General features: G+C 49.6%; 1 protein-coding gene across 9 annotated transcripts in view; it reads left to right on the top strand.

Annotated features, from left to right (window-relative positions):
* The window catches only part of ACLY (ATP citrate lyase), a 42,371-nt gene that overhangs the window by 26,621 nt on the left and 1,586 nt on the right, over positions 1-14,164 (top strand). For all 9 annotated transcript variants that reach the window (XM_027973963.3, XM_027973961.3, XM_027973960.2 and 6 more), the window contains 9 exon segments: positions 1,609-1,690; positions 2,149-2,259; positions 7,345-7,472; positions 8,047-8,140; positions 10,016-10,170; positions 11,402-11,552; positions 11,748-11,891; positions 13,406-13,519; positions 13,873-13,955. In XM_027973963.3, the coding sequence (XP_027829764.1) occupies positions 1,609-1,690; positions 2,149-2,259; positions 7,345-7,472; positions 8,047-8,140; positions 10,016-10,170; positions 11,402-11,552; positions 11,748-11,891; positions 13,406-13,519; positions 13,873-13,955 (1,062 nt within the window).

Raw genomic sequence — 14,164 nt, 5'->3', positions numbered from 1 at the left:
AATTTACTCACAGGCTTCCTGGGTTATTACAAAAGTATGGAACGAGGTGGAAGAGGGTGATGGGTCATGGCATGGAGAGTGCACGGAGCGTCTGTGCCTTCTCCGTTGAGCACATTGTACCAGCCTGCCAAGAGTTGCCTCATGAAGACAAAACACACTGCTATCCACCCCCGTGACTCAGAAAATGACGAAGGTTTTATGCATGCTGGGTCAGGAACCAGTGCCAAAGACCAAATAGCAAAACAAAAGATGCTCTCAGTACCCTTGTCACTCAGATAGTGAGGGTTCTCAGAGCTCTGTGCCAGGAACTGGAAGCAGAGACATATATATATATATATTTTTTTTTTTCTTACTATGTCTCAAATTGTGTTCTTATTATTTTCTGTTAGTAGGAACAATAATCAGTAGGTCATCAATTGAGTAATGTCTTAGAGCAATGCCTGGTACTTGTTACCATGATAAATGTTTGCTATTACTGTTTACTGTTATTACTGCAGCTGTTGTTTGGCCTAGGAACCAAAAGCTGTTAAGACTGAGTCACCTTGTCAACCCTCCTGGGCCTCCCAGATCATTCCGAATGGAACACCTGAGTGAGAAGGGACTTCCGCTGAGGTCTCTGGGGAGGTGGTCTTAGGACCCCTAGTCCCTTGGTGCTCCCTGACAGAAGGCTCCAAGTCAGACAAGTCTGGGCGGTGCTACCAGTTATATTGTCCTCTTGGGATTTAATGCTCCTGAGTATATCGAAAGGACCTTGGAGATCTGAAGCCTACTTGGCCTTAAGTCCTTCTGCAAACTCACGTGACAGTAGAAAATTAAAATATTTTGGCTTATACATAGACCTTCTAGCAATAGCCTGGGATGCAGCTTGGCATGCAGTATTCATTATCTATTGCTGTGTTTCTTAAAAATCACTACCCCAAAACAAAGTGATTGCAGTGATAAACGTGTATCCTCATGGTTCCTGTGCTTTAGGAGCCAGGGCTTGGTTGGGAGGTTCTGGCAAGTGCAGGGGAGGTCTCTGTTGAGGTGGTCAGATATGGGCAGGCTGCAGGTGCCCGGCAGATGGGCTTCTGCCCTGACGGCTGAGAATCCTTCCCCCAGCCACTACTCTTGGCTGCCTTCCCCCAAAATGAGTTAGTCAGGGGAGAGTGTTGAATGACCCAAATGCAGGAAGAGAGGCATGAATTTCCACCTTTTTAAAGGAACGTATGGACATGTTGTATTTATTTATTTATTTTGGTCATGCTGAACAGCATGTGGAATCTTAGTTCCTCAACCAGGGGTCAAATCTGTGTTCCCTGAAGTGGAAGCACAGAGTCTTAACCACTAGACCGCCAGGGAAGTCCGCGTGGACATATTTTAAAATTACCTGCCATGTGCACCCTCCAGGTGTCTCTCACTGCCGTGGGAACGTCTCTGCACTTATTAATTCCTCTTCTTCCCCTTCCCTTGTGTTCCATTTACTCCCTCCCCCCTCCTCATTATTCCTGAGGCATCTCCAGACCCTCACTGAGCATCCACACCCACAAAGAACTCCACCGTGTTCTTAGTACATGTGTGTTTCCCACACCTGTACTCACACCTCACTGCACCTCCTGCTCTCACCAGGTACCCCGGCTCAACGTTTATGGATCACGTGTTACGTTATCAGGACACTCCAGGAGTCAAAATGATTGTGGTTCTCGGAGAGGTAAGTTTGTTTGGTTTTGTTTTTTATTTTTTTTCTTTTTATAAAAGTCATGGGATTTTGGTTTTTAAGAAAGTCATGCATTTTGCTTATGTATAACTGAAAGTGACGGTCCCTGGCTGGCCCCAGTCTGTCCCTGGTGGGTGGAGTGGATAGCTGGAGTCAAAGAACCTCTCTGATGTGTGCCCCTGATCAGATCTGGCCCTAAATTATCTCATACCCTTAGATCAGGAAGGGGGAGTCCTAGGAACTCTCCGAGGATACCCATCATCGTTTGAGAATACTTTGTGGCATCTCTCATCTCCATCTTTCACTCTGTTATTTGACCAAAGCCCCTGTTCCCTCCTCTTCAAGTCTGAACTCTCGGCTCCTGCCTGACTCAGGACAGATTTTCCTGCTGCTCTGGGAGCAGCTCAGCGTGGATTCCACTGGCTCAGGGGCTTTTTCTTGTCGCCTGGCAGATAGGGGGCACGGAGGAGTATAAGATCTGCCGGGGCGTCACGGAGGGCCGCATCACCAAGCCCGTGGTCTGCTGGTGCATCGGGACCTGTGCGGCCATGTTCTCCTCCGAGGTAGGCCCGGGACTGGCCCCTGCTGGGCTGGGGTCCCAGGGAGGGCATCTCTGGGAAACCACATGGGCCTCTTGGCAAGTGGCTGGTTTCGTCAATAAGCATGCATTACCTGCTTGGTTACCGCAAGGGCCAGGTGGGCCCCTCCTCTCTAGAAGCTCAAGTCCAGTTGCAAGAGACAAATTCATCCCCAGATTGAGGCCAGAGCAAGGCTTTGTGTCCCTCTTCAGAGTACGAGTACTGCCTGGATTAGTTGAGATGGCGTCTAGAGAAGATGAACTGCTCCTTAAGGGATGAGAAGGAGTTTCGCTGAGCGAGATGGGGGGCGGGGAGGGAGAGGACATAACCTAGGCTCAGAGCTGGCGAGGAGCTGGTGAGAAGTCCTGTGTGGACAGGGATTGTAGAGGAAAGCCTCTGGATATGTTAATATGACCTGATACATATGAAAGTGCCTGGGAGCAGAAGTCCAGCCTGTGGTGCATGTTAGAAGCCCTCTGAGCTCTCCCACTCCTGCTGGGTGGGACTGGCCAGACCTCAGCCCCTGGAGTCCAGCTTAGAGAATCCTGTCTTAAAGAAGGCCCACCCACTAATGATGAAACCAAGGAAACAACCGCTTGTCACCCATCAGTTCGTCAGCAGCTGAGTGTCAGACCTTGACCTCTGCTGTGTGTATATAAAGTAAAATTTGGTCATTAAGGCTTCCTGCAGCAGTGGTAATTCCTACACTTAAACCCTCAGTCCTTGGACTTCCCTGGTGGTCCAGTGGTTCAGAATCTATGCTACCACTGCAGGAGACACAGCTTCCGTCCTTAGATGGGAAACTAAGATCCCACACGCTGCGGGGTGCGGCCACCCTCGGTTCTTCCTTCCAGTAAGCCTGTCACACTACCCTTTCCCCTTAGGTTGATTGCCTTTCTCCTTCAGATTCCTGTCACCTCCAAATAGCACTGTTTGTCCGGGTGTAAAATGTACCTCTCCTGTGAACTAGCAGCTCAGTTTCTGCTAATTTACTTGGTGGATGTGCGTGCAGAACTGTTGAGAAGTATGTGTACGTGGAGGATACTTGCTGCCATGTGGTGATGGCAAGACATGGAAACACCCAACGCTGGATGGGAGGGGACTGTGTTGTGTCCTCATGGCATGACCATGTAATAGAACACTGAGTAGAAGAACAAGGTGGATCCTGAGATGTCGATGTAGAAAGGGTTCATGTGGGATCCAGGAAGGGGCAAGATGTGGCCGATGCTTACCACAGGATCCACTTTGTGTAACTGTGAACTGTACGTGTGTGTATCTTTTTTCCGAATAAATGAAAGGGAAGGGAGCGGGTCATGTATCTTGCCCATCCTCCAGGGCTGAGCTCCACTTCCACAGGCCTTAGAGTTAGCTCCTGGTGGATCTGTATGACTGGGGCGAGTCGTTTCGCCTCTCTGTACTTCATTTTCCTGAGCTGTAGAAAGGAGATGATTCTGAGGGACTTCCCTGCCGGCCCAGTGGCTAAGACACTAAGATCCCACATGCTGCCTGATGTGGCCATGAAAAAGAGGCGTTGGGGGGATGATTCGGGATTGCTGTGTGGCTAAGTTAAGAAGGTAATTAATTGTAAAGGTGTGGCACATACAGGTCTTAGCAAATACTGGTTTCCAATCTTCAACACGCCTGTTCTATGAAGCCGTTCTTAGTCTGTTTCTTCGTGGCTGCTCTCCGTTCCACTAGAACTAGTTCTAGAACTCACACAATGCTACTTCCCAGCATCGCTCAGTCGTGTCCAACTCTCTGTGACCCCATGGACTGTAGCCTACCAGGCTCCTCTGGCCATGGGATTTTCCAGGCAATAGTACTGGAGTGGATTGCCATTTCCTTCCCCAGGGGATCTTCCCGACCCAGGGATTGAACCCGGGTCTCCCACATTGTAGACAGATGCTTTACCGTCTGAGCCACCAGGGAAGTCCGTTCCACTACAACATCTGAAAATAGTTCCTCCCACCCTTGCAGGCTTTGTCTTAACCAGCTCTGCTTTACAGCAGCCCCCAGTATGCTGAGGACCCCTCCAAGAAGGTGAGGACCCTGCTCATTTGTTTCTGGGCAGGTGCTCATCATCACCCTCGGGGTAGGGCAGGTCCTTGAAGTATTTTGCTTTTTTGGGAGGACAGGTTAAAAATGATTACTTTTGGCTGTCCTGGGTCTTCAGTACTGAAGGGCTTTTCCTCTAGTGGCGGTGTGCGGGCTTCTCACTGCAGGGGCTCCTCTTGTTCAGGAGCGCAGGCGCTAGGGTGCGAGGGCTTCAGCAGCTGCAGCGCGTGGGCTCAGTAGTTGTGGCTTAGTTGCTCCACGGCATGTGGGAATCTTCTTGGATCAGGGATGGAACCCATGTTTCCTGCAATGACAGGTGGATTCTTTACCCCTAAGCCGCCTGGGAAGCCCTCAAGGTGTTTTATTTTTGCTTTTTATTCATTTTTAAAAAAACTTTCTTTATGTAGTTTCAAGAATACATGAACATAGAGTGGTACCGTGATGGTCCAGCTGCTAAGTGTTTTTTGATTCCTTGAACAGGTCTCATGACCTTGCAGAGCTCTCTGCCCCATAGAGGAGGTGAGATAGGTACACCACACAACATCCTCAGTTCAGAGCCTCGGGGAAATGGAACTGAGAACCGGGAGATGGGACTTCCCTGGTGGTACAGGGGATAGGAATCCGCCTGCCAGTGCAGCGGACACGAGTTTGATCCATAATCAGGAAAGATTCCTCATGTTGCAGAGCAACTAAGCTACAGCTGCTGAGCCTGTGCTCCTCAAAACAGAAGCCATGGCAATGAGAAGCCCGCACATCTCAACTAGAGAGTAGCCCCCACTTGTCACAGCTAGAGAAAGCCCGCACAAAGCAACTCAAGACCCAGGGCAGCCAAGAATAAATTAAAACATAGCAGGTATATTAAAAGAAGAAGAAGAATTGGGAGTAGAGATAAGAGGACAGTGGTAGGATGGCGGTGTCCCAAAACGCTGGTCCCATAGCTGCTGCTGCTGCTGCTGATTCGCTTAGTCATGTCCAACTCTATGTGACCCCATGGACTGTAGCCTGCTAGGCTCCTCTGTCCGTGGGATTCTCCAGGCAGGAATACCGGAGTGGGTTGCCATGCCCTCCTCCAGGGGATCTTCCTGATCCAAGGATTGAACCCGGGTCTCCTGCACTGCAGGTGGATTCTTAACTGCTGAGCCATCAGAGTCCTGTAGCGATGGTCCTCAAAACAAAACAAAAACCAATGAAAAGGAAGCTTCTATAAATTCTGAACATACTCAGATTTCATTATCTCCCTTTTAAAAGCTTTAGCTCTGAGAAATCTGAGTTAAACTTGCTTAACTTCTTTAAGTCCGGTGTTTGTTGAGTTTATGTGAACGCACAGTCTCTTCTTCACACCCTGTCTACCCACGCAGATTAAGTTCTGTACAGAAGGCCCTGGGACCTTGCTTTGAAGCATGTGTCTTCAAGCCTTGCTAACCAAAGAGCGGTTCTGGTTTACCTTTTTAACACTTCAGCTCTGGGACTTCCCTGGTAGTCCCAGTGGTTAAGACTTTGCACTTCCAATGCAGGGGCTGTGGGTTTGATCCCTGGCCAGGGAACTAAGACCCACGTGCCGTGCAGCACAGCCAAAAAAAAGAAAAGATAAAATTAAAAGAAGAAAACAACTTAGGCCACATTCATTGTCCGGTTTAAATGCTGCCACATACCGCCTGTGTGACCTTGGCAAGTTACTCTATTGCTCTGTGCTTCCACTTCCTTGTTGAGAGGAAACAGTTGTAGGTACTAAATGATGACATTTGTGAAGCTTTTAGAAAAGTGCCTGGAGGCAGTGTTCTTTTGGGCTTCCCTTGTAGCTCAGTGTTTAAAGAGTCCGACTGCAATGCAAGAGCCTTGGGTTCAATCCCTGGGTTGGGAAGATCCCTGGAGAAGGAAATGGCAACCCATGCTGGTATTCTCTCCTGGAGAATCCCATGGACAGAGGAGCCTGGCAGGCTACAGTCTATGGGGTCGCAAGAGTCCGAGTGAGACATGACTGAGTGACTAAGCATGAGCGTACATATGAAGTGTTATTTAAACGGGGAAGATATGATTATCACACCTGCCCTAAAAGTTTTGCACCACATTTCATTAAGTTAATCTCTTTGATACAGTTACTACATAGCTCTTCTGATTGGTTTTTTCCTTCCTTCTCTCTCCCCATAACCAGCTCCCTACCCCATATTCCATTGGGTTTATAGTTTAATCTTAGTTCATGCTCAGGTGGAAGGGGGCAATAGCTAATTAGCTCCCTTTGATTGTTGCTATGTGGGAATATAGGCCAAATGATGCAAAATGTGGCTTTTCTTTTTGAAAAAGAGTGGCAGTTTGGATTTTTACAGGAAATCTTCTGGGGTTCTGTTTTGTTTAGTAAGGGTGCATACTTCATCCAAAGTATGTGCAGGACAGTCAGGTCACACTTACGAGCTCTGCAGCTTGGCAGGGTGTAACTTCTCACAGTTGCCCCAAACTGACTGCTACTCTGTTTCCCCTCATCTCCACCCCTACCCAGGAAGGGCCCCATGGGAAGCCAGAGGAAGGTGTTTGTGGAGCTGGGCACCAGGCTCGTATCCTGGCTCCAGCGCCCCAGCTATGTGACCTTGAGTAAGCTCTTGAACTTCTTGGTGCCTCAGAGTCTCATCTGTGCCTGAGAGTCAGCCAGCGCACCTATTCAGTGAGCCTTCTGGGGGCCTGAAGTGATTCACGTAGAGCAAGGGTCCCCAATCTCCAGGATCTGATGCCCAATGAGCTGAGGTGGAACTGATGTAATAATAATAGAAATAAAATGCACAGTGAATGTAATGCACTTGGGTCATCCCGAGACTATCACCACCACCACCCCCGCCCCGACACCCCCTGGTCTGTGGGAAAATTGTCTTCCACAAAACTGGCCCCTGGTGCCAGAAAAGTGGAGGACCGCTGACATAGAGCATTGAATGGGATCTGGCCTGTAATCAGTGCCAACATCCTCAGGGGCCTTCTCTCTCTTAGGGATTGACTGCCCTGCTAAAGCCGTTTTTCTTTGCATTCCAGGTCCAGTTCGGCCACGCTGGAGCTTGTGCCAATCAGGCTTCCGAAACTGCAGTTGCCAAGAACCAGGCCTTGAAGGAGGCCGGAGTGTTTGTGCCCCGGAGCTTTGATGAGCTTGGAGAAATCATCCAGTAAGTGAACCTGGGGAGGGTGGCACCTCCCTGCCCCTTTCCCAGTCCCTCGCCAGGGCAGCAGCCTTGCCTAAATACAGGTGTCCAGTATGGCTGGTCTCTCTCAGGCGTCTAAGGCAGCTCTTCAGATGGTCCAGAATCTTTCCTTTTTGGCTTTCTTTTTTTCTAACTTGTTTCTAAAAGCAGCAGTTTCAGGCTGTTCAGACTGGGCTTAAAACATTCAGTTTCTGAGCCTACCTACTTGGTGGGCCATGAATGAGAGACAAGCGTAGGAACATTCATCCATTACATGAGCTGTTGTCTCTTCCCGTTCCTCCCCTCTGGGCTTCCTTGGCCTCCAGACTCAGCCTTCTCTAAGGTCCCGTTCAGAGGTAGTGGGGCTGGTCTTGGCTAGAACCTGTTTTCATTTAGTTTTTGGGAATCCACCTGGTAAGGGTAAGCTGCTGACAAGGGGGGATACAGGGCTGGGAATCTCTGGGGTTAGATGGAAGAGCATTCGAGAGATGCCCTAGAAGAGCCCAGAAGAATGAAATCCACGTGGATGTCTCTTCTCCTCCGTTTTCCTGCCTCCCAGGTCCGTGTATGAGGATCTCGTGGCCAGAGGAGTCATTATACCTGCCCAGGAGGTTCCGCCCCCCACAGTACCCATGGACTACTCTTGGGCCCGGGTAGGTGCCCCGCGTTGTCCCTAACCATGTGTGTGGCTGAGGTATGCTGGAGCTTGTGAGGTGGCCCCTTCTGACCAGCCAGAGAAACAGATGCAGGGCCCAGGAGGGGGCAAGGGCAGCGTGTACCTCCCACAGTGGTGTGGCCTAACCTGGAAACAGGGGCTGGGGACAGACAATGTCCTCTAGAGCTATCTGCACCTGCTAAGAGATTTCAGGCTACTTGTCTAAGGCAGGGACATAGATATAGAGCAAATTCTCTTATCTACAAGATCTCTTAGAAATCCATTTTTAAAAGACCAATAACCCATTAGAACAATGGGTAGGAGCTGTTCTTTCAACATGAAGAGTTGCTCAGCTTCACTCCTTATAAAAGAAACCAAAGTAGAAACTGTGATACCAGTTATCTCCTACAGGTCAGCCTGTAGGACCAAAAAAGACCAAAAAAAAAAAATTCTCTGATATATTGTTTGTATGGGTGTGAAGAGGGTGGAGGGGCTTCCCTGGTGGTTCAGCGGTAAAGAATCTGCCAACGATGCAGGAGCCACAGGCGATGTGGGTTCAACCTTTGAGTCAGGAAGATCCCCTGGAGGAGGGCATGGCAACCCACTCCAGTATTCTTTGCCTGGAGAGTCCCATGGACAGAGGAGCCTAGTGGGCTACCGTCCATAGGGTTGCAAAGAGTTGGGCATGACTGAAGCGACTTGGCACACACGATGAGGCTGGTACGTTGATTCGTTGGTGGTGGGAGTAGCGTTGGCGTGACCTCTCTGAAAGGCACGTGGATAACATCAATTCAGTATAACAGCGCTCATACCGTATGACCCAGCAATTCCCTGTCTGGAAAGCTCCCTGAAGGAAATGCTTGCATGTATACATATGGTCAAGAATATTTTTTGAGCTGATGTCATTGGTGGAGGAATGGCTGACATGTGGGGTTGTCATGAGGGGATACTCGACAGCAGTTAAACGGAATGAACTCGATCTAGATATATGCTAACATGTGTAGCACTCAGATTCATTGAATAAATAGTGCATTGTAGAACAGTGTTTCTGAGTATGAAAAATGTAGGCATGCAAAATGATGTCTGTTCTCCATGTGTCCATGTGTGTACATAAAATCAGAGAAAGAAAGGTCCAGAAAAATGTTCACCAAACTAACAGACTTGAAATCAGAAAACCAGGGTGGGTGGGGTGGAGGGCAAAGGCAACATGACTTCATTTGTTCTAGTGTCGATTTCTTGAAAGGAGAGTGTATTCCTGTTGCTTCTATAATTAAAATATAATTAGAGGCATTTCTTAAGTTCAGAGGGAATAACTAAAGAAATGGGCTTGGACAATTAGCTGGCACTGCCCGCCTTATACCCCGACTCTGAAAATGGAAGATTCAGGACCTCACTGCTCTCCCGGTGGAAAAGGGCATGTTGAGGGGATTCTCCCACCTCCCCAGCCACGTGCCTCATTACATTTTGCTGGGGGACTAGCAGCTATGTGTAAAGTATTTAAAAATTGTCCCTTTGGAGTCATTCTTCCATTTCTTAGCCAGGTGACCTGGGGCTGGTTACTCTGTTGTGAGGTTAAAAGGAACTCCTGGATGCCAACAGCTAAGTGCCCTGCCTGAGTCCACAAACATTCAGTAAAGACAAGAAACAGGCCAGGCTGAGCAGGTGCCGTGGAGTGATTGCTCCTATTTTCTTGCCCCAAGTGATCTTATCAAAGGGCTTTGTGATTCCTTCTCGGGAGGACTTTGAGAGTTGTTGCTTGGCCACCAGTATTTAAGACCTGGGACACTGGTTCTGGGCACAGATAGTGAGGACTGTTCTGGGAGAACCTCTGGTCACCACAGCCCTGCTTGTCTCTGCCCCCATCTCTGCTCAGGAGTTGGGCTTGATCCGCAAACCTGCCTCGTTCATGACCAGCATCTGTGACGAGCGAGGACAGGAGCTTATCTATGCGGGCATGCCCATCACCGAGGTCTTCAAGGAGGAGATGGGCATTGGCGGGGTCCTCGGCCTCCTCTGGTTCCAGAAAAGGTGAGGCATGGAGGGCAGAAGAGGGTAGGGCCTTGTGATTCAGCGTTCATTTTCCTCCCCTGCCAAGGGAGTGGGAGTGGGCAGCTTTGGGGAATATGTCCAGGGCCAAGCTTTCTGGCCATAGATCAGTGTAAAGGTCAGAGGAAAGAGACAGGTTCCTAAGTCTAATAAGGATGGAAAGGCCAGCCTGAACCAACAGAAGTAGAAAGCAGTGACCTCATCAAGGATCTTGGATCAAGGATCTTTCCCTTGGGAACTTTTAAAGAAATGGGCCAGAGTTGAATGCACGCCTGTTGAGAGAAAGGTCAGGGTTAGCACAGAAGGTCTGGATGCACCTAGTGGCTTAAAGAGTGCAGGCCTGGTGGAGTTGCTCAACAGGCAGAAAGTACCTTATAGTGTGTCCTCTGAATCTGTGTCTTATCAGCTTGCATGGGGGGAAAAATCGGTTTTCTCTGCAACTCCCAAGCTCAGCCCTCCCCTGGGACTGACAGCTGGGCAAGGAGGCTGATGAATAGGTAGTCACAGAGCCCTGCCTTGGAGTGGTCCTGGGCAGAAAGCCAGGTGGAAATCTTGGTGTGTGTCCTGGTCTCACCTCCGAGAGATGGGTCTGGGTCCTGCCTTGAGCCCTTCCTGGGAAAAGTTCAAGGCTTGTAATACCTGACAGGTCTCACTGTATGTGCTCTTGCGTCCCCATAGTTCCAGACTTGGGGGTATTTTGTTTTGTGGGTTTTCGTGTTTTTTTTTTTTCAATTGTGCTACACACTTTGTGGTCTTAATTTCCCAATCTGGGATGGAACCTGCCCAAGCAGTGAAAGTGTGGAGTCCTAACCACTGGACCACCAGGGAACTCCCCAGACTTTGTTCTTAATCATCAGTGGGAGGTTGATCGCTGTGCACTGTGAAAGGGACCAGGGCCCTCACCTCCCCTGCCTGGCACGTGGAGAGTAGTAACTGCAAACACAGGTCCCATCCTGTCGCAGCAGCTCAGATGAAAAAAACTGCCCAAAGAAGAGGTTTCAAGCCCTGCTTGCTAAGCTCAATTTTAAAAGCAGTATTTGATATCAGCAACATTCAGAGCCACTCAGGGATCAAAGAGTTCTGCCTTGGAGTTGTAAGACAGTGTTAGACCTGGATTGGGGGTTTGTTGCCCTTCTAGTTTGAGTGACTTGTTCAAGCCCCTCACCTTTGTTCCAGTTCTCATGTCCCCTCCCCTGTCCTCGCCCTCCTCCAGGTTGCCCAAATACTCTTGCCAGTTCATAGAGATGTGCCTGATGGTGACAGCTGATCACGGGCCTGCCGTCTCTGGGGCTCATAACACCATCATCTGTGCTCGGGCCGGCAAGGACCTGGTCTCCAGCCTTACCTCGGGACTGCTCACCATCGTGAGTATTGTCATCCTAGGAGGTGAACAGCGGGGACTTTGGTTGGCATCATGCCACTTGGCTGCACTGAAGTCCTAGAGGGAGCCATGGCGTGTGAGACCCCATGCCGGGGGCTGTTGGGGGGAACTCTGGATCATCCCGAGAAGCCGAAGGAGACTGACAGCTTGGAGTGACATGGGCTGGCTCCTCCCACAGGGCGACCGGTTTGGGGGTGCCCTGGATGCAGCAGCCAAGATGTTCAGCAAGGCCTTCGACAGCGGCATCATCCCCATGGAGTTCGTGAACAAGATGAAGAAGGAAGGAAAGCTCATCATGGGCATTGGTCACCGAGTGAAGTCGGTGAGTTGTCTTCAGGCCCTGGGTCAGCAGGGTGTGGAGCACAGCCGGGCTCTTGGCTCCCAGCAGGCAAAAGCTTTGCTGACAGATGCCGACACTGAGCAGCTCTTTTTCCCATTATAAAACAGATTGCCCAAAAACAGTGTCTGTCATGTTCAGTTGTGGTGTGAAAATGTGATGAGCTGGGACCTTGGTAACTTTAGCTTCCCAGGTGACTCTTACAGGAGAAAGGACTAAGGTCAGGGTTAAGGGGACAGACATATCAGTCACTAGATAATGCTGCGGACTGGGGTAACCACTCCAAAAATCTCAGTGGCTCCTGGGGCCAAGTTATGTTTAGAAATCAAAGAGAATGAGAGAAGAAGAAGTGGCAGCTGCTTGGGCCCCCACAGGGACAGTTCAGGGTCCATGGCTCCACCACTCCAGGAACCTCAGCAAGTTAGTCACTCTGCTGGCCTAAGTGGGGTGTATGACTCGGATTAATATAAGAGGATCCTGTGTTCATCCCGGCATCCCCACACTGGGCCAGTGCAGAGTAAGTCCAGAGGTGGCTGGATGGCAAAGACTGAGCCGGAGACAGTGGTTTCTGCTGAGGGACATCCCATTTGGGCCTCGCAGAACTTGGGCCACCACCCCCAGCTCCCAGGCAGACGGCCCACGCACAGCACGGGGCACCTTGCCTAGCCAGCGTCGCGCCTGTGCTGCCATGCCGTCTTTGGGTGCCGTCCATCCTGGCCTTGTGTCTTGGCCAAGGGAGGAGGTCACTGTGGTATTGGGACTTGGCACCCAGTCTGTCTCACGCCCCTGCTGATGGGACCGCCTAGTATGGGTCTCTGAACCGAGAGTTCATCTACACTCATTGCAGGTCCAGAGGGTTTCTTGGAATTTCAGGGGTGCTTTGCTGCCCCACTGCCAACATGTGCTTACTTAGTTAAAAACTAAGAACTTTGTAGAACTTGGTTACATCTTGACTAGGTTGCTGATGAGCAGTGTGGCTAGTGGCTAGAACCTCAGACTTCCCGCTGGAAGGTGCATATTGCTTTTGGGTTTTTTTTTGTTTGTTGTTTGGTTTGGTTTTTGGCTGTGCTGCTCGGCCTGAGATTTTAGTTCCTCAACTGGGGATTGAACCTGGGCTCCTGGCAGTGAAAGCGCAGAGTTCTAACCACTGGACCGCCAGGGAAGTCCTGCGCCCTGCTGCTTGACCCTGTAGGATCCATGGCTAATTTATCCAATATCTCCACATCTCAGGTGGTTTTGAGGCTCAAATAGGAGAGGACATCAGAAACCTTAAACCTCACAGCAGTGGATATGACACGTACAGCTGTGTCTACCTGTGACACAAGCAAGGACACGCCCCTTTTTTGGGCCTGTGTCATGCGAGGTCTTAGTTTCTCCACCAGGGATCAAACCCAGGCCCCGTGCGGTGTCTTAACCACTGGACAACCAGGGAAGTCCCAGGAACATGTCTTTTGACAGCCGTGTCCGAGTGGTTCCTCTAACTTTGGATCACTTCCTAGATCAACAATCCAGACATGCGCGTGCAGATTCTCAAAGATTATGTCAGACAGCACTTCCCTGCCACCCCCCTGCTCGACTACGCGCTGGAAGTAGAGAAGATTACCACCTCCAAGGTAAAAGAAAATGTTCCTAATTCGCAAATCAGGGTTTTGGGTGAATTTCTTGGAGAAAATGACTGCCAAGTCACAGTTTGATTGTGCGCTAAAATCGAACCCGGTTTTCTGAAAGATTTTTGTTTCTGTTGCTTAACTAAGTTGACACATACTCAGTGTCAACGAGAGTCCTCTGCTAGACCTTAGAAATCAAGACAGTCTCTCCTATAAACTGGGATGTGTTGGTGGGAGGTTTTAAAATAGCAGTCAGGAATTCACAGTAGTAGTTTAAGTAGTAATAGTGGAACATCATGCAGAGCAAAAAATGAGTAATAATGACAAATGCGTTGATTTTTTTTTTTTTGCCTTCCCAGAAACCAAACCTTATCCTGAATGTAGACGGTTTAATTGGAGTCGCATTTGTGGACATGCTTAGACACTGCGGGTCCTTCACTCGGTGAGCCTGCAGCTATTTTCTTCCTCCTAACGTTGATTGATTTTTCTCGGTGATTCCTCCCAACTCCAAGAGCAATGCACGTTCATGAGAGAGCATTAAGAACTGCCTCTACGCCTACCACCCAGAACACCCTCCCTTTACTAATTAGAGTCCAAAGACAGCTAGCTTCTCATTCCTGGGCAGAAATTATAGTGTCTGTGGGAAGGAGG

Source organism: Ovis aries, chromosome 11, assembly GCF_016772045.2.
Source record: "Ovis aries strain OAR_USU_Benz2616 breed Rambouillet chromosome 11, ARS-UI_Ramb_v3.0, whole genome shotgun sequence".
In the NCBI taxonomy this organism is placed as follows: Eukaryota; Metazoa; Chordata; class Mammalia; order Artiodactyla; family Bovidae; genus Ovis; species Ovis aries.
This window is presented reverse-complemented; position numbering and strand designations above follow the sequence as displayed.